At 35.6% G+C, this 27586-nt stretch overlaps 1 protein-coding gene across 1 annotated transcript; it reads right to left on the bottom strand.

The window, feature by feature from the left end:
* Positions 1–992: 992 nt before the first annotated feature.
* LOC139139116 (neogenin-like) lies at positions 993–25299 on the bottom strand. Its single transcript, XM_070707900.1, has 11 exons — positions 25147–25299; positions 23898–23976; positions 22793–22922; positions 21025–21123; positions 10546–10687; positions 9626–9774; positions 9315–9476; positions 8644–8832; positions 7532–7838; positions 5483–5564; positions 993–4386 (listed from the first exon to the last, which is right to left on the bottom strand). The coding sequence occupies exons 1-9, from the start codon at positions 25161–25163 to the stop codon at positions 7630–7632; spliced, it is 1176 nt and encodes a 391-aa protein (XP_070564001.1). The 5' UTR covers positions 25164–25299; the 3' UTR covers positions 993–4386; positions 5483–5564; positions 7532–7629.
* Between the last annotated feature and the right edge of the window lie 2287 nt (positions 25300–27586).

Raw genomic sequence — 27586 nt, 5'->3', positions numbered from 1 at the left:
TGGTGCTATCACTAGCATCTTTCACCACAGGACTAAGGTGACAAAGGCATGGAAAATCCAGCATTCAGTACTCAGCAGTCCTTTCCTTAAGTGGTTCAGACTAAACCAACAAACACTGCGAGCTGTTAATTAACATGGCTCTGCTGAATGTTTCACAGCACTGTCAAATGTCTGTCACTTCAATACCTGCACGTTTTATCAAAATTGGTGAACCAACTTCAGAATTTATCACTAATTACAATTTCCAAATTAGCATTTAATTGGCATGATGCTCCAAATATTATTATTTCTTGCATATTACGATTTATATGGCAAGTTTCATCATATTTAGTGCAGTAAATTTTAGTATATAACACTATGGTCATCATGCGTCCCATAGACAAACGTGTAGCAGAAAAATTATAACTCTGATAACTTCAGTAATATGCATACCCACGCCCACCATAATCTAGTCAGTTCTTGGCATTTGATATCTGAAGCAATGTACAAAATTTAGTTGAAATCTGTCCAGTTGTTCTTGAGAGATCATGTATACAGACACGCAGACAGACATGTCACATACAAACAGACATCACTAAACAATAAGCCCACGTGTGTGACACACGTGAGCTAATAATTTTGATCAAGTCCTCTGAACTGATTAATTTGTCAGTGAATAAATATTTGGGTTGCGTATGCAAGTCCCTTGTAATGACCTAATTGATATTTGTTGTATTTATAGTGAATTATTGGCAAATCTATCATGATACATGTTCTCAAGTGTGGAATGGGACTCACTCAAGAAAGGACAATATGAACTCTGAGGTATTTGATTCGGTTTGGAAGCTGAGTTATCTATGGATAGGAATTGATGTGTACATCTACTCCAAACAGAAATGCCCTGGCAAGCAAGTTGTGCCTGTCATACAATGAAAAAGCGTAATTATGCACATCTTTCACCTATATACCCATACAAGACACACACAGAACACACTCTACAATGTGGACACAAATACTTAAAACATGCATTCTTTATTTATATGTCTATTGATTATATTGTTAAATTGACACAAAAAGTACATTGGATTAATCAGTTATAAAATACAAATTCATGCGGCAGTTTGATTCATCTCTTTAATATACTCATCCAGACTGATTTGGGGATATAACTACTTTGAAATAAAATATTCTCTTGAACACAAAACTTTAGACTTGGTGGCTTCTGAGTTGTATACTTTGATGGATGAATACACTGTTATTGGACAAAGCTCATAAATTTTCAGCCAAGTCTGTAAGCTTAGTCTTTCAGCTTAGCAAACACAGCTGATCTGAAATTCATCTTGGATAATTTCCTTTTCTCGGTACATTGTCCTTTAAAAAAATCTTTTGAAGAAAAGTGCCATTTAATTCAACAACCTTTGCTGTTAGTATAAAAAATGAATATTTTTTATATAAATTGATATTTTACCTTCTGACTGAAACAATTGACATGGACATTTTACAAAACATACAAACAAAAGAACTTGCACATATTTGTGTACATTATCTTTCCTCATACACACGATAAGAACAAGGCTTACATGACAATTACATGCAAAGCAAACATAATTAGCAAATCTGGATTCTGACCACCCTTCCAGATCTAATGGTTTGTGCCTTACAGAGACAGTATATTGGTAGGCAACTGTCTTTACCAATGACCTGGCGTGCACGTCATCTGTACTTTCATTACAAATAAAAACATAAAAACAGCCATGATAAACCAATGAATTGTATGCCATGTGTCTAGAATGATCAGTATCCCGATCTTTAATAGCATTGACTGCAATTCACCCCAAATAATTTTAGAGGATCAAAAACCACCTGAGTGATTTTTTGTTAAACACGGCACACCCTTCCAGCACGTGCCTGTACCGAACAAACACAACACTATCACAGAAAGACAAATATAGATGTACACCTCTGCTAATACCATCAGTCAGTGCCTTTACAAGATTGCTAAAATGCCTAGCTATGTACTGAGGTTTGAACAGCTTAGATTTAGTATTCTCTTAATAAATAGACTGTAAATTAGAACAGGAAACATATTCCTTAGAAATATTTTGACTGATAACTGTGGTACAAACTACATCGTTACTTTTGGCAGGTATATTTAATAACAGGAATATGTATCTTACTGTCACACAGTAGAAATATACACATAGAAAATTTAAAAATGCCACCATTGACATTTCTTGGAAATATTCACTCAGAAAGATGACACAGTCCCTGCTTGTCAGTACCTCAACAAGCTAGAAAAATGTACAGGGCCAGGTCATGATGAGATTTAATCTTGAATCTCGCTTTGCAAAACTAGAATTTCACCATATGAAAATTCCATTGTATTGTTTTATATATAAATGTACACATGCATATAGAGAATTTCAAGTAGAAAGAATTTGAAATTGCAGCTACACTGTCAAGCAATGTGCACTATGCATGGAAATAAATTGAAGGCCAGGCAAGAACTTTTTTCTCATGGGTTTGGTCTTTTGGCTATACAAAAAGATGTAAATCCATTGTGTTTATATTTTGAAAAGAAAATGTTCTGGGCAAATAATGCCGTGGACATGTATTATTTCATGGCTTCACTACCAGAAATGTCGGTAAAATTTAGTTTCTTTTCAGCTGATTAACATTAACATCATTCAATACTGATGTTTGACAACATCATAAAATTAGTTTATGTCTGCTATATTCAAGAAGTGTTGATATTTCAAATGTCAGAGTTCAGCATTTTGAGTCAAAAAAGGTGATTAAAAGTTACCATCGTATACAAGAAACTGTGAGAGCAATTTTATATTATGTAAAAGATTTCATAATGCTGAAATAATCACATTGTCGAGAAGGATCTGTGCAACTTCATTTGTTATTATGTTACTTGAAATCTGAATAGAATTACATGTTTGTGAAATACTTTATGCAATTTACCAACAGACGGTATACCATGCAACGTAAGATTTTGACCAGTTCATGACATATATGCATGAGCGAATGCTAGTGCATACATAAAGTGGACTGGTCAAAATTGAGTGGTACACCATCACTAGGTGTACTTTATTACTATTATATCCTGACAGAATATTAAAATTCTGGGATGAATTGTTAAAAAGGATTTTTGCGCTTGCCGAGAGTTCACACGCGTGCCAACTGTGGTACATCGCGAATATACAACAGTTCTTTTCACATTTTGACCAATCAATATTTGCACCATCAATATACCGATATGACATAATTGTGGATATCGCACCCTGTAAATACGGTATATATCTGATTTTTCTTACCTCAAATTCATCATTTGCAAAACAAATTTTATAGTCTAACATCATCATATGTTATCATTTTGTCAAAGTAAACAAATTTTCTAGTCAAATACGAAGTTGGTAGATATTAATTTCAAGTAGCAATACTTCTATAAGTACAATGGAAATATTCTTTTGAGTATGTTAGCATATATTATAAAATACATTAATAAATTGTCTGTTAAATGTAGAAATGACTTTCAAAGTTACAACATTTAACATGTCTTCTGAATTACATTGTACATGTACATGTATGCACATAGATGCACTTTCACATGTGAGTTACATGTAGAATCAATTATAGACATGTATCAGACATGCATCATAGAGTATACATCGGAAACAAGTGGATAAGAATTTCTCAACCCCAAGCATAGGTTTGATAGATGCTCTTGACCTTTACAAGTGTTGTATGAAATTGTCTTCATTCAGTATGCGGCAAAGTTGGTGCACCTATTCTTAACATAAAGCGTATGGTGCATGCATTTCTAAACGAAAAAGATTATTGCAGTAATTGTTGCAACGACATATATCCACACTGTAAAACAAAACCAAATGTTCCGTGAAAAACGAGTACAGTCAGAAAAGTCATCACAATTTTCTTATAACTGTTTGATCTAGAAATTGTATAAACTCTACTTTCCATAGAGAAACAAGTCTGTCCTTAGGTGCCCATCATACTTGTGAATCCAGTTATTTGCAGGGCACAACTAAACTGTACAACAAACTTGCTACTTCAAGACTTCATAAAAACAACTCTTGATTATCCAAGCCTGCTCATTCTGATATTCAAAATCATTGTCTTTTTATGGGGAAGTTACCTTGTGCATGATAGCACACCAGCTGCTCCCTGTCAGCAATCCCATATTGACTTCTGTCTCTCACGTTCTTGTTGAATGCTGCCACCTGACACTTGGCTGCCACATTATCTTCTGTGAGAGATGAGCCACAATCAATATCGACCTCTGCTTCCAGCTTGTCACGAACTATCATCATCTCTGTCATATTTTGATCTCCCACAGAGCAAAATATTGCATACTGGAGACTTTCAACTGGTCCATTTGGTCTAGAAATATAAATACCAGCATAAGAGTTCAAAATTAATCTTTCTAAAGTTCTTTTTGAAATCTGTAGCAATACAAGACGAAGTCTCTCCTGTCAAAAATAAAGAAGAATTTACTTAAAGTCGGAAATCAACTCATAATACAAAGTAAAAACACAGTTCTCAGGGTAGTACAGAAATATTGTTCATATCAATGACAGATGATTATTTTTTACTTAAAGAGTAAAGGAAGTTTTCATATATCCATGCTGAACATTTACAGATACATGTACAACCAATTCATGTGATACGCATCAACTGTACAACATAAAAAGTATAGCAACAAGAAACTCTGTGGTTTGAGGTAGTATGCACCTTGGGGACAGATATTCTGACTTTCTAATTTTTACAATAATTTCTGATCTACTACTTGTAGGGGCTCATTTTAAAAGGTGTCTCAGTTTTTCACAAATCAAATTGTTACTTTTGCCCATAGACGTAACACAGGGATAGCAGTCATTTTGAATTTCAAATATCCGAAAATGTTACTAGGTAATTTGCTTTCTCTAGTACCTTTGCATGGTGACCTATGATTTTTATTCATAGTTTTTAAAAAGAATGGTTGAAAGTTTCCTGGGGAAAGTTTGGGCAAAAGTTTAAGATTTTCATTTTCTTGGTGCGTACTACCTTAAACACAAGTGACAATACCATACATATGGCGCAATCACATATTGCAGGTGGCAATGTGGCAAAATACAAGTGGTGACACTGTGCTCTTAATTGGTAAAACTTTATATTTGTAATGCACTAGCTATCAGTCTGGAAACCTTTGGTCCTCAAATAGACTTTTCAGGCTTCATGTTACGAATAACATCAACTGTTACATAGTTTTCCATTCCAAAGGAATATGTAAACGTAATATCGTAGCACTTTACAGAGGCAGAGTTGGAAGAGATTTTTTTTCACATAAAAAGATGAGGTTCTTAGAAATACAATGACTAAGACGATACCAAAGATACCTGACAGAGAGAGAAACCCTGTCAATCAAATTTCAAAATAATTATGAAAACAGGATGCTGCAATACTTGAAGTTCTTGAACATGCATAATAAGACACAAACCTATCTGGCAGCTTCCATTCCAGCTTCAACATGGATGCACTGTCACTTTCTTTCATTCTCACATTTACTGGTTTGCTTGGTACTGAAGGAGGGGAAGAGAAAGAAACAAAATGATGATGTAAAATGGTCAAAAGATGAAAAATAAATTATACTCATATTATATGTGTCCATTTGATCATATTTAAAGTTCATAAAGTGCATCTCTTTGTTATATTTTGTCATTACAGCCTCTTGCCATTTTCTCACATACTCTTTGAATTCTACCGATCACAACAATAGGCAACCATTTGAGACAGAAAGAAAATGACAAGTTATCATTCATTTTAAATATTCTGCTTTGGTCAAAAACTGGCCACATTACAGAAAGAACATAGAATACAACATCTGAGATGCAACATTTTTCAGTGCCATGTGCTCAAATTGATGTCATCATGTTGTTTTTTGAGCTTCTATGAAGCTACTACAGTGACAATATCCAGCATATTTTACATATTCACTGTGATGTTGACATGTCTCAGAGGGGTACTGGATACTAATCTTATCAAAACTTGCACATGCAGTTCAAGTCTGTGGTTGAAAACACTTCTTAGCACATCCTTCAATAGATCTATTTTAATGAATTTAGTGTGAAAGTAAAATGATGAAAATACTGCAAAAAGGGCCTTAAATGCACATAGAGTTGCGTAAAAGTTGTATAGGTAATCTGTCCTATATCGCCAACCTTCCAATTCATAGCAAAGCTTTGTCAGGGCATCTTTTCTGTATATGTGTGAACATGAGTATAATGTTTCATGGTTCACTGTCATTGATTTTGCCACTATTAGGTAGTATATGCCATGTGGACAGATGTTTCGGCTCTCAAATGTTCCTAAATTCTTTTGTGATCTACCACATGGGGGCTCATTTTAAAGCTCTCGGATTAAAAACATCACGTCTTTGTCTTTTGAAAACAGAAAATTTTATTTTTCCCAAGGGATGGGGCCAATTTGAATTTCAAATAATCGGTAAATTTTAACAGCTAATTTGTTTCTCTAGTACCAAACTTTGCATGGAGACCCCTAATTTTGTTCTTGATTTGGTAAGAGAATGGTTTAAAGTTTCATTTTACAGTCTTTCATTTTTGAGGCGCATATACCCCAAATGAAAACTACTGAACCATTTTCAGGATTCACTTCAAATCAACTTACATGGAAATCAGGCAAATGGTCCTACATAAAAGTTTTTACTGACAATGTTCAATGTCCTAACACAATATAACTAATTTCACTGGCATTGGATCATGGTTTCACATCTCTGCGTAAAACAGACCTACATCTACATAACAAATGGTGTACATATTCATGTAATGTGAACAACAGAGTGAAAATGTTTAGATTACGTGGTCATACGCCTAATCATGAAGTCCACACTCTGAACTCTTGCTTCATTGGTGACTAAAACTGTAAATGCATAATGGCATCTGTTCACAAGCAACAATTAGGATTCCAAGCTTTTGGTTGTGTACTTTTAACGTACTATGTCCCATACAGTTGTTTGAAAATGCAAAGTGCAAAAGTCATGGTTTCACATGTACAAGTACAGGCACAACAATCATACAGTTGTCTGCCTAGATGCATTGGCATTACTGTATGCGAACTAGATATATTGTCTAAATTGAGGTATTGCCAACACTGTCAGGTGTAATTACATGTATCAGCTGAGCAGTAATTCCAGTCGATCACAGAGAAATCAATTCTGCCAAAGTTGAAACATTGTCTTGCTGGAGGTCAAATGTAGTCAAAACAACTACACCTGAAAGCAAGTGATATGACTTGGACAGCGTGTGGACATTTGTGGTGGTGTTGTCTTGACTACGTCTGACCTCGTACTAGACATACAAGTGTTTCAAATTTTGCAGGCTTCCTTTATGAGCAACTCATATTACCTCTTAGCTGATAATTGCACCTGGCAGTGTTGGCAACACCTCAATTTAGACAATATGTCTAGTTCATCTAATGCCAATGTGTCAATGCAAACCACTGTAATTCCAATGACAGTAGATGGACTTACATCCAATATCAGTTCTGCCATACACTGGTTCTGATTTATCACCACATGGATCGGCAATGAGAGCATCACTACACGCTCTGACGACAACCTTATAGGTTTCATAACCAGAGGTTTTTAATCGTGATTGTTGAGTCGGTAGTGTGAGTTTTCCAAGGCCTGCAATGCAGAGTGTTGTTCTGTGGAACAGCTATCACTTCATACCCAGTTGATGTGACATTGTAACTTGGCACATGTGTCCTGATGGTCATTTCAGTGTCTGTTATCGATGATGGTACAAGTTTCACATCATCTGGAACGTCTCTTGGAGCTAAAATGAAAAAAATACGACATTTTCTCCCTTAAAACTGTTAACATCTTTGAAAGCGTCAGGAAGAACACAAGAGATTGATCTCAGAAAGGTAATACTGTTTCCATGTATGATTTGAAGTCACACCCTGTAAATCTAGTGTTAAGAAGACATTTGGTATAGTTCTCCTGGTTGTTATTTTGTCAAGGGCAAGGCACTACACATCTTTCTTCAAGAAGGCTGACTTTGTTATTCAGGTTTTGTGTGAAATATTTGTTACTCTTGTGTGTTTTGTAGTTCTATGTAAATTTGATTTGACCCATGGAATTTGATTTTGACCTATGGAATTTTGGTGTGGAACATGACTATTTTTCTTGAGTGCAACCAGAAAGATTCACTAAATGACAATGACTAAAGTAGAGACACATACCTGGCAATAAACTTTTATCACAGAATATTTTTTGAACTTTAAACCTTTTTGCTAATAAAGCAAATTACTATTTTTACTATCTAGTTAAAATTTGATCTCATTGTACTTATGATCACAAGACTGTAGGTACTTTAGAGAGTCAAAATCAGATCTGACCTTTAAGATGCATAGAATCCATGAAAATTTGTTGATGACAGAAGGGAATATAACTTCAGGGATAGAAATACTTTTTTATTTCTTGTGGCAAAAGTTTGCCACCGGATATAAAGTCAGGTGGCAATTATGAAAAATCTGGTGGCAGTTTAACACATCATGTGATCGGTATAATACAACATTTTGTCATTGCCACATATTCATTCTAATTTATAAATTCTTGAAAACATTGTGAGTACTTACCTCCAATACTTGTTCTCTGTGAAACATAACCAGTGGCCGGTCCCTCTCCAGCAGCAGTCAGTGCCGATGCAGAGACAGCGTACTCTGAGTTTGGTTGCAGGCCACTGATTTCAAAGGACAACCATTCTCTACTGGACTTTAAAGACTGGGGATCGCTGACCTTGTATGTTACCGTGGTGATGTCTTGACCTGTTCAAATTTTTAAAGGTAGAAATGTTTGACGACGAATGAGGATTGTTAAAGTTCGAAGCTTCTGTACATCACATCTTGTTTTATCATTTTTAATCTTTGCTACAGTAATGTTTTCTCTGCAAAATTCTGAACGCTAACTTTCCTTTTTTATGTCATTTTATGTTAAATCAACGGTCAGCAGTGATGCGAGTTGAATAATCCTGGTCTATGCTAGATGCCAGGTATAGCTTTATATGCTTTTGTCTCAAAGGTCTACAATTATCCACCAGGCTACATGATAAAATGGCGACTTTACCTGTCTAGCAAAAGAAATTTCTAATCCAAAACTTCAGAATAAACTGATTTTCATTTCCCTAGTGCTATATGAAACATAATCTGAATTGGATATTAGAAGAAAGGTGCAAGTTTTGTATCAAAATCATTATTTACTGTAAAAATAAACAATGGCTCTGAATGTAAAGTAAAGATTTATGACTCACCTGAACATGTACCATTTGACAAACTGGGGCAGACTGACAGTTTGTACTTGAGAATTATACCATTCCTATCTTCAACACAGGGAGCTTTCCATATTGCTTGAAGACTCGTAGGGTTACTTGGAATGGATTGTAAAGTCAGATTCCTTGGTGCGGCAGATGGAACTGTTGGGTGAAAAACAATGGGATTAGAATTACATTACCAAGAAAATGAGGTTTTAATACAAGACTAAGTTTAAAATAGCTATTAAAAAATAACTTTTGAAAGTTCTTGAACTTGGACAAACCACTAACTTTAAAGAAAAATTCCTCACCTCCTTCTTTTGTGTACAGGCGAACAGCCTTAGAATTGTCACTATAGCCAAGCTCATTCTTAGCTTGAATTTTAAACTCATACTGCACATACGCCAGGAGATCTCCGACCGTATAGTTGTGGACACTGCCCTCTATGGTGATTGTTTTCCTAGAATGAACAACAGCACTTCCTGTAAAGTAATTTGTTTTGATGTTCCTTCTGGAAGGAATGGCAAAGCACATTACTATAGGTAAAAAGTCAACTGCTACACGTTCAACTACAGTACACGCTGCTGATATGTTGCAAACTTAAAATGCAACACTTCCTAGAAATTTCTCCTAAATTCAAAATTTCTGTTGAAAGGTAAAATTGGCAAAATATAGGTGCTGTATCTACAACCGTAATATTTTTCTTGAAGATATAGAGAAATATGGCAATAACCCATGCATTTAGATTTTCATTCATATAAAAATGCAGTTCCGTTTTGTGACTGTCCACAAAGAATATCGCTGTGATTCAAAAAACCTCTCTTTCTACATCATGATTGAGTTTCAACTATCTTTAGGGACACTCTTTTGATGTCAAGCCCTAGCCCTGCCTTTGCAGATATATGATATTCTATTCAATCGAAATGTTATACAGTTATAAAGGGGCACAAAAACAGAATGCCTGAAATTTCATTGCTAACTCCTTACTTGCTGAAAGTTCAATTTAAAATTTTATTAAATATAAACCAGTATCTCGGAGAATGGCCTGATGGAATCAACAGATTTGACGTCCCTGGTTGATAAGGTATGAAGTCAACAAATCACATGCATTCCTGTCGTCTATGAATGTACTCGCAATTCACTTCTTTTAAGAGCATACAACCACATACTGAGCATGTGAAGGCACTACATTTTTTTTTACCATCAATTGAAAATTATAAATTGATCTTACCATTGAGGGTTTCCTGAATTTCCGATGTAAGACAGCACATAATTTGATATGATGCCGTTGGGATCACTGGGGGCTGTCCATGCTATGTAGATGCTGCTCTCAGTCAAGTTTTTAGCTTCTGTGATACTTGGTGGTCCAGGTGCTGTCGAGAGGGGATATTCAATGATATCTGTATCTCTATATGGTCTCACAGAAACAGACACTACTGATGCACTGCTCCTAAAACATATCACGTAAATTTCTATGTTTTATTAACTTTTAACAGCAGTGAAGATTCACTGACATATTCTTAAAATGATTTGATTTGTTTATTGAGTTGTTTGGGTAGAAATTACACCACAGGGACAGATATTCGGGCACTAAAAGTTTTATAATATTATTCTGGCCTGCCACTTGTGGGGGCTCATTTTGAAGCTTGGAGTTGTGCGCATCCTCCACTGGGAGAAGATCATCTAGAAATTCTGGTTTATATTGACCGTTGGTACACAGCTGGATTGTAAATGACTGCTTCAATGTAAAATTCTTCAGCCCAAAATATCATGATTCTGACAGTTTGATTCCATTCATGCAGAAGCATGTTTCCAGTTTGATGATTACAGGTGTGGACTATAGAGGGCGCTAGTCAATATGCCGTTCCCACTTAAGGTATAGACACACGTTAGAGGATACTTATTTTAAACTCACTTTTTCTCAATAAATTTCACTTTTGGACCCCACACATTATATATTTTCTGTTAGCCCTATATATCAACATTATGAAAAATATGTATATTTTCCGAAATCTCTGTGTCTGTGTCCATTTCTCTCAAAAATATGCGTTTTTGAGTTTTTTTACCAAAAAAATTAGGTCGGCAAGGACTATGCCGACTTGAGATCTTTGAACAGAAATCAGCAATTGAGTACTCTGGGGAAAAAACAGTGTCCCAGATTTTTTCTATTCCCTTTAGTTTCAGCACAATAAGGTGTGAAAGTAACAACTCTGGGTTTTTGAATAAATTACCGGGTTTCGTTCACTTCAGCAAGAGTTTCTCTTGTTCCAAAAATTTTACCGAAAATCTGAGACACAGTTTTACAGATATGTATTGCTTCTGTGACCTGGTAAAAAATCAGACCGATCTGTGCACCCTACTCCGACCTAATTTCTTTTGAAGTTACACTTGTCAGGCCAAAATCTGAAGAGAGATAATCAAAGATTTGTGTAAACACCCCTATACGTACAAAGATCAATCGTTGATATGACTTTCCGGGCGATTTATATTCATGTTCACGAACTTGCATCAAGCAGGAGACTAGATGTTTTGTATTTTACATCAAATACCCTTCCGACGATCATAAATAGCGAGAAAATCGGGAAAAACCCACACAAACTGTTGAGATGTACGAGTAATGAGGGCGGTTTATTTACATAACAAACACTGCTACGGCTAATCTGTTTTTTTCTCAAATTAGAGTCTAAGCTTGTTACCGTAACTGTAAACGGTGTTCAAGCTCTATCAATCCGTTTCTCTTGGTTTAGAAGTATATTTTACGCCCGTCGGAGGCGAATTGCGATATTTTGCGTTTGCGAGAGTCTCAGTGCACACACTGATTTCGACATCGCGGCGTCACGGAATGCAGTGACTGTTCAAGTTCGTCATTCGGCCCGTGCGCCTGTTCAGTTTCCGGGCCCTGGAAGATGAAAATTTATGCATACGCATCGCTTGACACGTCCACCAGTTTCATTCACAAATTTGTTCACTTATCGCCGACCTTCGCATCGGAATGAGCGTTCTGTGGTAGACAGACTCTGTCGCTGACTTTCACGCTTGAGAACTCACTTCAGTGGAGAGAATCTGATAATCAACCAGCCCGGGGGGTAACTCCATGGCTAATAGTACGGGGGGGCTCCGCACGAACATGGAAACCCAAACAGTTGTGATACCAGTTTTGAGCAAAAAAACCTACCCTTTCTGATACCTAGTTATGGAAACTTGGCGGGGTAGCGTGAGTTGCTATGTGAGTGGCGGGGTTGACCTTTGACCCGCATAGCAACTCACGCTACCCCGCCAACAGATAGCTGCGTTTCCACAGCTATCTGATACTAGGGATTTTAGGTCACATGACATTCGTGTTGAACGTACGCGTTCGATGCAGGTCTAGTCCGAACTTTCGTGTTAATTCTTAAATAGACCAAATAATCAGAGAAAATGAAACTGTAGTGTTGAAGATTATTATTTTAACTTCATTTTGGGAAATTTTCACTTTTGTACTACGATAAATGGCAAAGCAGCACAACTACAAACTCACGCGTACCGGCGATTTTGGCGTCCATTATGAGCGCGCGTTGAAAGAGATCGAACATATACCTCTTTGATAGGTTCTCCGCATGACTTATTCTGATCGCATCACTATTTTTAGGGGTGGTACGAAAGACGAGATCATGGGCTTCATTTTGAGGGGGCGAACGTTAAAATCGGCCGAGAAAAACTCAATCAATGATCAAACTTTGTGTTTTGTTTGTGTTTTTTGAAAGAAAATCTTGATTTCCTTAAACGTTCGGCCCAAAAATTAATTAATTGTCATTCTGCAATAATTACAAGTCTGACGATGGGAAAAATGATGCGTAAGGCCCTTTTTAGCGAGTATGGTTTCACCCAAACTTTACATCCGGGCACTCCCAGGAATCACATATAAGTAATCAGCGCTTCGCCGCATGTTCCGTGTTAGGACGTCTAAGCTGAGTTCCGACGTTCACGATTTTGCAGCTAGATTTGTCTGATTTTTTATTAAACGCAAGGATCTAGAGATATATTTATATACTTTACCCTTTCAAACGTTATCTTGTTCGAAGTAGTTTGATTTCCGGGTGATATTTTTCGATAGACACTGAGAAATTGTCAAGCCAGCACTGCAGTGTCGGTGTAGGCATACGCACGTGCACCGCACTTTGCCGACACCATACTGAACTGCTCACGTGCACCGCACTTTGCCGATACTATACTGAAATTTTAGTTTCGATCTTTAGTTCCCGAGAAGGGGACTATTTTGGTTCTCTCAGAAGAAAAAGGCCGTAGATTATTAATTTGTTCTTTCCTCATTGATGGTGTTCCGGACTTTGGAAAAGTTTGTTTTTATACTGGTTTGTATTTCGGACCGCTGACTTCCAGGGTCTATTTTAATTCCGGGGCAGCGTAATTTTGCATCCAGTTTAATGCAGTTGTTCATTCTATAAATGCGTGTTGCTGTTTTACGGCATAGAAAAAGGGTTGAGAACGAAGTTTTTTTGACTTTTTGGAAAAGTTCTCTGTAATTGTTAAACTTAAAATCTACATTAATCAGACATATTTCATAATCATTTAATAAAAGTTGTAATCACACAAAAAAATTTAAAAAAAATTCCGAAGTTCAAATTAAAAAAAAATATAAAAAAATATTTTGTTAAATTTAAATCAAGTTCTAAAATGTCACAGGTATCATTTGATTGTTTACAGGCATTGTTTATTTGTTTACCTTGTAAACAGCATTCTAAATAATATTTTTCATTTATAAAAATTAAAAACCATTGAACATTTCATCAGCAATATCCACTAAAAATTTCATCAATTTTCGATAAGAAATGCTTGAGTTATTGCAAAAAGCACTAGACATTGCAATTCTAGTTTCCTCAAACAATGTTTAATATGGGGTCACCTGGTTGTAATGAAAACTACAGGTGTCTACCATGGCATAATTTCTAAATAGGAAGCTGATTTTTTCAAATTCAACAGGACATATCTCTGCACGTACTGAACCAATTTTCTTTAAACAAGATTCAATCAATTGGTCTTGAAGAGAACTTTCTTTTGATATATAATTTATCATCATTGTAGCTAGCTATCTATCAATTTCATGTAAAATCCCTACTGATACCATACAATACCATACGTATACAGATACGACTCACTCGCCTTGCGTACCAGGGGTACCAACAGTCAAACCGACAGATCGGAAATATTGATGGTAGATCTAGGATGTAGATACATGGGTTTCCAGTGTTGACAGCATGATTTTTTAACAAATGTCAGTTTGTGTTTAAAACCGGACCCTTTCTGATACCAACACCTCGTGAAAAGTATACCCTTTCTGATACCAAACAGTGCAAAAAAAACGACCCCTTTCGCGCGGACCCTCCCCGTATAGCCATCTATGGGAGTTACCCCCCCGGGTCAACCAGCTTCCTCGTCGGAAGAAAGACTCGTGTCCGATATCTCATCTTCTGCCACGTTGCTATAGTACGACCCTAAGTCAGACAATCTGAGTTTTGTTCTGGTAGCCTGGTCCATGATCTTACTTACTCTCTTCTTTCGACCACGCTTACGTTTTACGCGTCTCTGCCTTCCGCTTGTCACTAGTACGGCAGCCATTGTTATTGAACGTCATGCACACAGGACAGTGGAAAGTGTGCGCATGCGCGCCGGACAAGATCAGAAAAATTAACATAATCTGTTGACCCTGCGTCGCTATCCTAATAGGCGAGCGGCAGGCTCACCTATTTTTCACACTTAATGTACCCACCTTACATACAGCCACATCATACATCATTTGAAAGCTTATTATCTCTACTTCAAGAAAATTGACGATGTGGAGCTGCCAAGTAGGGCCATAACCCCCTAATTTGCATAATTCACATGGGTACCCAATTTGCATAAATGTGATATAAAATTAGGGAATTCATTGTTAACTACTCTAAACATACTTTTAAACTATCGAGTGATATATCAAATGAAAGGTATTTGCATGTAGAATACAAAATTGATATCCAAAAAGATATTTAAAATGGTTTTACTGAAATATTTTCATATTAATACTGAAAAATTTTTTTTACCTTTTTGAATAATAATATTTCAAATATTTGAACACATACAGCCACATTATACAGCCACATTATACATCATTTGAAAGCCTACTGTCTCAACTTGAAGAAAATAGACAACATTTAGCTGTCAAGTAGCTCCTAATTTGCATAAGTCCCACGGTACCCAATTTGCATAAATGCGATTAATATTAGATAATTATTATTCACTACTCGAAACATACTTTTAAACTATCGAATGATATATCAAATGAAAGGTATTTGCATGTAGAATACTGAAAAGATATACCAAAAGATATTTAAATTCATTTTACCGAAATATTGTCATATTTATATTGAAAAAATATTTTCCTCTTTTCAATAACAATATTTTAAAAAAATTAATACAAATAGCCAAAGCGTACAGCATCATCATACGTTATTTGAAAGCTTACTATCTCTACTTCAAGAAAATTGACAATGTGGAGCTGTCAAGTACGGACGTGGCCCTTAATTTGCATAATTTACATGGGTACCCTATTTGCATAAATGCGATATAAAATTAGAAATTTATTAACTACTATAAACATACTTTAAACTATCGACTGATATATCAAATGAAAGGTATTTGCATGGAGAATACAAAATGGATATCCAAAGAGATATTAAAATGATTTTACTAAAATTTTTTCGTACTAATGTAGAACAATATACTTTCCCCTTTCGAGTAACGATATTTTAATAATTTTAACACATAGAACCGCATCACACAACCACATCAAACGTTATTTGAAAGCCTATTATCTCTGCCTCATGAAAAATGACGATATGCAGCTGACAAATAGGGCTGTAATGATTAAATTTGCATAATGCACACGGGTACCTAATTTGCGTGAATACAATATAGAATTACAAAAATCCATTGTTAAGTACTCTAAACTTACTTTTCAACTATCAAGTGATATATCAAATGATAGATATTTGCATGTAGAATAGAATCATGAACTCCAAACGTGTATTCAAAATATTCTTATTGAATATTTTCAATTAAATCGTAAACATCTTGACTAGTTTTTAATATTCAAAATATTATGTACTTAATACGAATAATGCTAACGTTATGGGGATAAATATCTGAATTTGTTTTGCAATTGATTTTTTGTTTATTAAGGATACGCAAACTGGAACCTTTTCCTGTCTAATTCCCATATAGCTGAACAACAAGAATACATAAAACCAATTGGAACTAATTCGGGATAATTGGGTCTTCATATTTTGCAAATTTTCTAAAACGTGTTTTGTGCTCTATAGTTGAGTGTTGAAATATAATAAGTTACTCTTAAATACAAGTAAAAATAAAAGCAGATGAGCTTAAATTTGCAAATTAAACCGACATTACTTCACCGTCCGATTATCCCAAATTAGTTCCAATCTTGTTATAAATAGCTGTGTGTTGAATGGCCCTTTTGTATTATTGATGTCATTTTTGTTTCAATTTCTCTAGAAATCTTGTTTTGATGGAGACATCATTGGTTACTACATCTGTGTTACATCTGTATTTTCAGTTCAGTTATGTGGAATATGTAGACGGAAGGCACCATATTTCATTTATCGTATTTATTGTTATATAATGAAGGAAAAGCAACTCAACACACCGTTCATATCTTATATTGTGTATATTGTCAGTGTATATTATGTTTGACTGTTTTATATAAAGTGTTAATTAGCCATGGAGATTATTCCAGTTAACAGTAAAATACTAGCACCACTTACAAGTTGGTACCTCTTGCTAAAAATACAAGTGAACAAAATGACGCCCACGAGGAAAGTTCGTGGGCCGTCCAATTATAAGTGGATGATGCAGTCCAACCTTGCACAGACCAAAATTCATTGACTATTTTCTCAAATAAATCGTGAAGAAATAAACAATATACATCAAAGATACGACAGATTTTACACGGGAAATTCAGACAAGAAAATGTTTCGGCCAATGCGACATTGGTAACACTAGACATTGTTTCAATGTACACTTATACACAGCACAATGAAGCAATGGAATCAGTCGACAGAGCATTAAATCAGGAAAGATCATAAAATGATTGCATAATCAAACAACCAACAACAAAATACATGATAGCTATGCTGAAAATGATCTTGAAAAACAACACATTCAAGTCAACAGTGAATTTTACCGTCATGTACTTGGGTGCGGTACGAGATCTCCAGTTTTACCTGAAATTCCCGACATTACATTTCACAAGACGAAATGAGAATAATTCAGCAACACACTGAACAAATATCGCTCTGACTGAGATTCAGAAACGATGTATGATTCTCATTGGAACTCAACACGAGCTTAATGAATTCATATCAAACATGAACAAATGCATCATACTTTCAAATTTTCGAAAGCTCTTCTCAAGAAATCATATCGTTAGACATCATTATCTATAAAGGTCATCGGTGGAACAAAGAGAACATTCTCGACTGCAAAACACACAAAACCAACAGATACATTGCGGTTCATGAAACCAAACGGCAACATTCAAGGGCCTTGTTAAACGCGAAACATTACGATACATTAGAACAATCATGCAACAACAAGGCAATAGAGACCAAACGATTCTAAATCTTGTTTAATTATTACTAACTTTGGACAATCGGATGACATTTAAATGTTATTAAATTTTCATTAAATTAATTTCAAAACCTTGGAATCGTAAAAAGTAAAAGGGAACCAAAACATTTTCAGGTTCCCTATATGCAGATCAAAATCTCCAAATACCCCTCTACAATCTCCCAAAATTTTCGAATCCAGCCCGAATTCCTCTGCCTCTCACCGTTATTTATGATCGTAGCCTAATCACATACATAAGAAACGGAAATATAAGCGTTACGATGATCTCCGATTCAAATGAGCGTACACAAATACAGCCTGAACGAACAGTAGACATTCTAGCTTCCTTACTTGAACAAACTAAACTTCAGTGGAACAACTCGATTGGTAACACCTAAAATCATTCAATCAGTGGACATGTTTCACAAACAAAAAATGAAGGACCAATGAAGACAACTCTATTCTCGAAAGGTAGCATCAAAGGATCGCAGTGTCACATTAGTCTTGCTACCCCATAGGGCAGGACACGTGGATTAGGGTTACGTCTCGCCATGGCAAATCAACACTATACATAAAACGGCCAAACATAATATAATATACACTTACAATATACACAATATCATACACAAAATTCAAACAACTAAGATATGAACGATTTGCGGAGCTGCTTTCTCTTATTATATGTCACCAATTGTGTCTGCTGTCGAATTAATCTTCCCTGCACAGACCTTTGTTCCTGCAAAGGCAGCGATAACTGTGGCAACCCTCTTACTCATGACAATGCTGGTGAAGAATGGGATGATGAATTCCTACAATTACTAGATTTACTGGAAATGACATGAATGATTTGGATCATGAATCATGCCATTACTTTGACTGCAGCTTACTCTAGATCTGACACATTGTTTCAGCTACAGAGCTACATTTCAACAACTACAATAGTGTCGTTCGTGTGGATCTTTTTGTTGCATTGACACTTTTTAGTTACTTTTTTTAAATTCCATTATTCAAAAGACGAAATATTTATTTCAACAGAAAGATGAAAATATTTCCTTAAATTAATTTAATTATCACTTTTGATATCAATTTTGTGTTTTACATGCAAATAACATTATCACAGACCATATATCACTCGATAGTGTAAAAGTGTGTTTAGAATAGTTAACAATGAATTTTCTAATTTCATATCTCATTTCTGCAAATTGCTTACCAGTGTAATTTATGGATATAAAGGGGTACGGCCTTCCTTGATAGCAACACATGGTCAATTTTCTTCAAGTAGATATAATAAGCTTTCAAATGACGTATGATGTGGCTGTATGATAGGACTGTACGTGTTAAAAATTTAAAATATTGTTATTCTAAAGGGGAAAATATTTTTTCCATATAAATATGAAAATATTTCAGTGAAATCAATTTCAATATCTCTTTGAATATTCATTTTGTATTCTACATGCAACTACCTTTCATTTGATATATCACTCGATAGTTTAAACGTATGTTTAGAAAAGTTAACTATAAATTTATAATACTATATCGCATTTAAACAAATTGGGTATGCGTGTTTATTATGCAAATTGGAGGGTTATGGCCCGATTTGGTTGCTCCAAATTGTCAATTTTTTTGAAGTACAGATAATAAGCTTTCAAATGATGTATGATGTGGCTGTGTGTTGTGGCTGAATGTGTTAAAATTTTTAAAATATTGTTATTCAAAAGGGGAAAATATTGTTTTCCATATAAACATGAAAATATTTCAGTATGATCAATTTCAATATCTCTTTGAATATCCATTTTGTATTCTGCATGGAAAGACCTTTTATTTGATATATCACTCGATAGTTTAAACGTATCGTTAGAGAAGTTAACGATAAATTTCAAATATTATATCGCATTTATGCAAATTGGGTACCCTTGTTAATTATGCACATTAGGAGGTTATGGCCCTACTTGGCAGCTCCACATCGTCAATTTTCTTAAAGTAGAGATGATAAGCTTTCAAATGACATATGATGTGGCCGTATGTAAGGTGGGTACATTAAACTCCTAAAATAAGGCCCCTTTTGTGAATTCGCCGCTCGCCTATAACTAATCCGTACACAGTTAAGACAACCGAATATAACAGTACGCGTAGTTTGCAAAAAAATATATTTTTCTTAGTATTTTAAGCATTTCTTAATACAATATTGTCTCGACATTTTTCAACATGTAAAGATCATATGGTACGGACTCCAATTTTGAAATAAAACCAAAATCTCTGTAAAAATGAATTAAACGTGTGTCTATACCTTTAGCTTACAATTGCCTTTCTGATTTCTTTAGAAATTAAAATTCAGGCTTCTGAAACTCACAGCTGAAGACAGATTGCAAGGCATACAATCAACTGGTTGGATTTATTCAAGTATGCAGTACAAGTATTTACATATCGATTACAAGGTGATATGCAAACATACATTAAAAACGTTTCATCCCTAGTCAGGGGATAAATCCGTTGCAAAGCTTAGTAGTTCCATTTGAGAATTTTGCAAATGGGCAGGGTTAACACTGGTACAATTTACTATACTTTTGTCTCCTTTCCTGTTTATGATATCAAATTTTAGGTCATCCGCCAAAAGTGAAGTGAAAGATGATTTATAAACTTTACAGGGCATCCATCTGACTTCCTGATATATTATTTCGCTGTACAACACATACAATGAAGCATATCATGTTACGAAAAAAAGGGTTCAATACAATGCAGCACAGTTTGATCTGCAGATAGTCAGGTCCGCATATAACTTGATTTATACGTACATATACTACTTCACTGGGATTAACACACAGACAATGGTTGGAAGTAAATATTATCAGTTCATCTTGTAGTATGGGCTTGTAAGAATAATGACATGGTTAAATATCAAAAAACATTCATAAATTGGGGCACCGGATATCTTAACAAAGATTTTAATTTCAGAGTTAATTAACTCATATATTGAACCAGTTTCCATAAGAGTTGTAAATGCACACAAACCTGCAAGCAGGAAGTGAGACTAAATTCATTTTGTGAAACTTACCCTGGGTTTTGTCAACAATTCTGATGAATGATGGTGGAGATGGTCCGGCTGTATTCAGAGCTATTACTGACACGATATAGGATTTATGCACTTCAAGACCTGTAATGCACGGTGATAAATATTACAACTGGATGTCACAATTGTGTCTTCATGATAACTGACAAGTATATAATGTGGTTTTGAGTTCTTTTCAACAGCAGTCAAAATTACACTGTACAATATTGTAGCTAACCCTTATGAGAAATCAATCAGGCTTGCAGCTGATATGTACACATGCATAAGCGCACTGCAGGCGGTAGGAATGGCACTGTCTGTAGGAAAGTTGCACAGGGGAGCTACGCTCTGCTGGACAATGCAGCTAACTTGGCCGGTTCTGCAAAATGTGTGCATTAAAAGAAAGGGCAGCAGTAGAAAGAACTTTACAAAATCTACCGGAATGTTAGCAAACTTCAAAGACACTGTGCAGGTCAGGCGTTGTATATACCGTATTATATTACCATGCTCTGCCCGCGGCACTTTGGTTGGTGGAGCTGAACCACGTGACTGACCACAAATACACAGTAATGGTTTGTTTACATGCCCGTGAATATGAATAATAATATTATCAACTCAAAGTATCATAACCTTACAGCTCAAACATAAATCTAATCAAACACAAAATAAAATGTAGCACTTGTAGGTCAAGTTGAGATACTTTTTCTGAAAACATCTCCGGATTTGCCAATTTTGTACAGCGTGCGTGACAGTGCTCGCGTATTGCTCAGTTTCTGGGGCCCAGTTGTCGTTCGCTCCTGAAATTTTCGGAAATTTTGACGGTTTTCTTGGGTTCGCTGATAATATAATAGAAATAACAGACTCCGCTCTGACCATTAACGTTTATTTATGGGCGCGGGCTCGAGGAAAGCCAAATTAACGGGCTCGGCAAGCCTCGCCCGTTAATTTTTGGCTTTCCTCTCGCCCTTGCCCACAAATAAACGTTAATGGTCAGCGCGTCGCCCGTTATTTCTATACTCTACATGTATCTGCATAGGCAATGGGCAGCAAACAACAAGTGAACAACTTGCTAGCACAATGCTCTCAGAGGCATACACTGTTATTTCTATGCAGCAAATAAAAATTAATGTACAACTGCAAGGTGTGGGCAGAGGTTTAGACTTCACGCTCACTGCACTACCTAATTGAAAAACCAAAAAATCTGAGCACTGCAGGTCAAATTCTGTTCTATTTGTCCTCATGCATTTTTCAACCGAATTCTTCACCTTTATATGTTCTGATATTCATCAGTGTTAAATGTTTAATTTATTACATATTGATCTCTTATATTCTTGAATAAAGAACAAAAATAAAATACACTGTACACAGCAAAATGATTTGGTGTTAACTAATTTGCACATAAGAATAATGGAAAAATAAGCCTGTCATTTAGTAATGGAAAGGATATTGAATGTTTGACTAAGATTTTTTAAATCTCAATCATTTTGATCGATGTTGCTAAAACAGGATCAAGCCATTCAATGACACATTTGACATCTGTCATGCAAGGGAAAGTGTTTCATCGGTAATTTTTTGTAAAGATCTTCAGTGAAAGAACTATACATTGCCAAATGGGAGATTGGAGGTTACGTTTGAAATCCATCCCAACCTGCTCCTGGTTTGTCGAAATCCTCTTGCCGCGAATTACTAGTACCTTGTTGTCCAAAATTTCTGACAAATTATCGTGTTTTTAAAATCTAATTACTTAACAAGCGGATGATATGCGAGTACTGACCTTGTAGAGTATACTCAGTAGCATTGCCATCAAGGATGTCAATGATATCAGCTTTACTAGGGTCATCTTCATCTTTCACTGTCATCCTGTACTGTGTGATTTCGCCTCTTGCTTGTCTCTTTGTGAGTCGCTGAATAATGAGATGTAAGTTTCCCTCATTAGGGTAGAATGCACCTTGGTGGGACATACTTGGACTGGCAAACTTTTACAATTTTCTTTTGGCCTAGTACTTCTGGTTTGGGCTCATTTTGAAGCTTACAGAGTAAATAGTTTTCACTGGCTATGTTTTGTGAAAAATCGGGAATTCTATTTTCACCAGTGGAGACAACACACAGGGATGGCAGCCATTTCGCATTTCAAATATTGGTAAATATTGGATAATTTGTTTCTTTCGTACCAGAGTTTGCAAAGTGACCCCTGATTTTTATCCTTGATTTTTTGAAAGAGAATGATTGAAAGTTTGCTTGAAGAAAGTTTGAGCAATTTTCACTGCCTTACATTTTCGTAAATCGCATGTTACATTTTGACAATAGACTGACTTATCACAGGGATGGTAGCCATTTTTAATTTCAAATATCGGTAAATGTTAAGTAATCTGTTTCTCTAATAACAATCCTTTGCACGGTGACCCCTCATCTTTATTCTTGATTTGGTAAGAGGATGGTTGAAAGTTTCATTGAAAGTTTGAGCAAAAGTTGAAATATTTCACTTTCAAGGCACATAATACCTTCAGGGGACACCGTTGGCAGCTGGTGTAATTTGTGGGAAGCATGCAAAAACTACACGTTATTCACAATAAGTTTCAAAAGAAAGGAAGCGCAGCCATCAGAGAGCTCAGTATACGGAAAACAGGACACAGGTAAAAAAGATTTTAAACACATGACCAATCTTGTATCCTTTCGCATCACAGGGTCCTAGAACTAGAACAATGTCTTGACGAGCTGTATTTTCTAACAGGGATTGATCCAAAATGACTTTTGGACATAAACAGCTTCTTCTTGTAAACAAGAAGATCACACAAGCTGAGACCTGATGACGTTGGACCCTTCATTTATAATAGGACTAGTACCTACACAGCTCACAAGAAGTATGAGTAGTTAACCACCTGCCATCGAATAGTGACATTTCTCAGCCCGCCTTTTAGAGTCTGCCCAGAATGTTTACTTCCAGGCCTTTTTCCGGTGCTTGGATTGAAAGAAAGAGATGTGGGATACTGTTAGATATTTCACATCCATAATCTTGGGGTGACACATGAATTAATCTGCTCGGTTACAGTGAAATACAAAGCATGCATGCACTATGCAACGCTAACTCCTACAGTATCTCCATATTTTCAAATTACCTTAATGGCTTGATGGTCAAGTGTTTCATTTATGTTATGATTAGAAACACAGGAGTTTAACCCTTTGAGTGCTGAATTTTTTCCCACCAAAATTTTAGTGCAACATTTGACCAATTTTTATGAACTTTTCTGTAATTTTTCTGATAATTTTGGACCAAATGAATACAATGTTTTATTGGCCACAGTTTTTTTTTCAAAATTTTGGCAAAAACCTGACAAAAGTTTACCAACGGATATTTTATAAGGGCGACAAAAATTGACTTTGGCGCTCAACGGGTTAAGCCTTTTACTTGAAGTAAAAGTGGGTAGTGTACATGGCTATAGAGTTAACAAATGCTTTCATGCTGACTGACGTTTATAATTTGTCTTTCATACACACCAAGTCTTTGTAAAACTTTGCAAAGCCTTGCAAATCTTTGGCTTTTGAGGCAAATGAGTGAATTAATCGAAGTTAGGTGTGCACCAGTCTGATGTGAAATTATGCTAAGCAGTAATAACAGCAGAGCTGTAACAGCACAGTTGTCAGACAAAAGAAAATAATGACTATTACATGTACCCAGTAATTATTCTCTAATGTGTGTAGTAATTCAAAGAACACAGTAAAAGTTGGATATTTGAAACAGAATAATATTGGAAGCAATATGTCTTGGGGAAAGTGAATCAGAGCATATACCACCTGATAAAAATTGGAAGTAAGTGACTATCCATTAATAATGAGTAAATTTACTCCAAAAAGTGGCATTCACAGAAAATATCATCATCATCTATGGAATGCTGCTGTACGAGATCATATGTAGAAACACGTATATCAACGTTTAAAGCAATGTGGCAACTGTTACAAGGAAAAGACATTTGGGAAAAAATATGGAAACTGTCCCTGAATATATATGAGTGACTGTCTCCTTTTTTGTCATTCGTAAGGAAATTCTACCCTTGACTAATTTATAAGAATGCAGCTTTTTACATAATTGGTAAAATGTTATCGTATTGTTTCAAAGAATAGTTCTTTTACCTGCTTCCTTTGTGCATCCAATACTGGGCGTTGACCAATCACTCCAATATTTTCACTGCTGGACTGTGATTTTGTAGCGACATGAATGGTGTAACATGTGTATGCGTCCAATGACGTTAGCGTATAAGAAAGCTGAGTATCTGCATCAAGTTCCTGCGGGACAAGAAAATTGTTAAAGACTGTGATCACGCTCTGGCATTCCAAATGATTTTTTTCCTCCAGAAAAATTACCTTGTACAAATGTACTTTACGATACACAGTCTTTATCTATATATTTACACTGATCAAACTCCAGCTATTTTGACAGACTGGCAGCAAACTTATCAATCAGTTACAAGTAATAACATTTTTATTACATATTGTGATATAGTTTGGCTTGAACCAAATCTAGGCTTGCATGAACAAACTGCATAGAAAGAAGGAGCTGTGTGTTTTTCATTCAGCAGGACTATTTTTTAAGGGGACCGGTAAATGGCATATTGCTAGCACATCAAAGGATGTTGCTGCCTTACCTCTGACCAAATGTTGGGTTCCCATTCGCTGTAATACTGCAACTTGTAAAGAAGAGTAAAATGGGAAGAATACCATTCAGATGGTATTTTCCAGCTCACTGCGGCTATGTTGCTTGTTTCTGCTATCACCTTCACATCTTCAGGGGGATCAGGTTTGGCTACCATGGTGATAAAAATATTACAGTTCAATCAAGTCATGTTGCAAGCACAGGATCCCTGGCCTGATCTTCTGAGTTCAATCTTTCTACCAAAAAATTTCATTGGAAAGATCCAACTTTGTCACAGCAGGTCTTACAGGGTTGTCCAAAACCATGACAAGGAATGGGCTATACCCCACCTTATAACATCATTGTATGTTATTATTCCATCCTATCAACACGCAAATGACTAAAGAGCACTGGCATAAACAAAGTAGTGTAATAAAGAATGAAAGAAAACAATCAAATATGATATAACTGCCTTGATGCCATTACTTCCTATATACACTTTATACTGGTTTATAACTGCCAAATCATTACAAATGATGAATATAATGCAAGATAGATACTGTTGTCTTGTAAACTTACACTGAGTGTTTGGATCAATGTTGAATTGCCAAACTTTACTGTCAAGATCATTTGTAGCAACTACTCTCATGTTATGAAGTGTACCAAGAGACTGCTCGATGTAACATGAGTTTGGTCCTTTAGTTACTGAGTCTGGGCAATCTTTCCATTTCTTTCTATGACTGCAAGTGACAAGGATTAACAAGGATCTGGAGTAAGTGTTAAATATGTATAACCTTTAATTCTACACATCGCTTGATGGCTGGTACCAGGTTAAACACTCAAAGGAAATTTTTTTAGCTTTAAGTACATCTCAGGATCTTCTGGAATCCAATCTACCACCCTTGTCATATCAAAGACTGAGATAATTATGCATGCAGATTATGAAGCAATTTGTGAGTTTTTGAAATGGACAGGCAGACTTACAGACATGCGGACAAAAATGCACATGCATTACCATACAATGAGGGTATGATTTACTCTACATAAAAGATATTAATTCATAATCCCATCAGTATACAATACATAGAGCACCATATATTTTAACTTTGGTAGTTTGCCATATGAAGTGGTACAGAACAAGTAAACACAAACCTGAGTTTATAAGTAAAAACATATGTTGTTGGTAAGTTGCTGGGCAATGGATCCCATGTGCACCAGACTTCCTTCATGTTGCGGGCCTGACAGCTAAAATTTGCTATCCTGGGTACAGCTGTAAATGTGAGAAAAGAAAATTGAATTTGTTAAAATGCACCATATGGGATATATTGTGCTTCATGGGTTCGAATCAACTTGACCTGATGAATTTGAACTTGGCAGGACAAGGAATAAGGAAACCTAGCTATCACATTTGAAACTGTGTAAAAAAAGTAAGTAAATGCCTATAAAACTACATAGTTTAAACTTTGCCAAAATTTTCCTTTAAGGAAACTGAAAACCATCTTCTTTCGAAATCATTCAAAAAGTCTGTGACCGCCTGGCAAATTTATATACAAAGGAAACAAATTAATTAAAATTTGAATCTAAATTTACATTAAAATCTACTGATATTTTTCATAAAAAATGGCTGAAAACTCTGTGTAAACTCTTTGAGGGAAAACAACATTCTGTTCATGAGGGGAATCTTAATATCTTATTAAAAACTTTAAAAATTGCATTTTGGGTTCATGCAAAAAGAGATTTGTATTGAGGACTTCAAATTATCATTTCAAATGATGTCCTTACTTTGGGTGATGTTCAGACAATGGTTGGAAGTAAATATTATCAGTTCATCTTGTAGTATGGGCTTGTAAGAATAATGACATGGTTAAATATCAAAAAACATTCATAAATTGGGGCACCGGATATCTTAACAAAGATTTTAATTTCAGAGTTAATTAACTC

This window comes from Ptychodera flava, chromosome 8 (genome assembly GCF_041260155.1).
Source record: "Ptychodera flava strain L36383 chromosome 8, AS_Pfla_20210202, whole genome shotgun sequence".
Taxonomy (NCBI): domain Eukaryota; kingdom Metazoa; phylum Hemichordata; class Enteropneusta; family Ptychoderidae; genus Ptychodera; species Ptychodera flava.
Note: the sequence above shows the minus strand (reverse complement) of the source record. Positions and strands in the feature narration are given on the sequence as shown.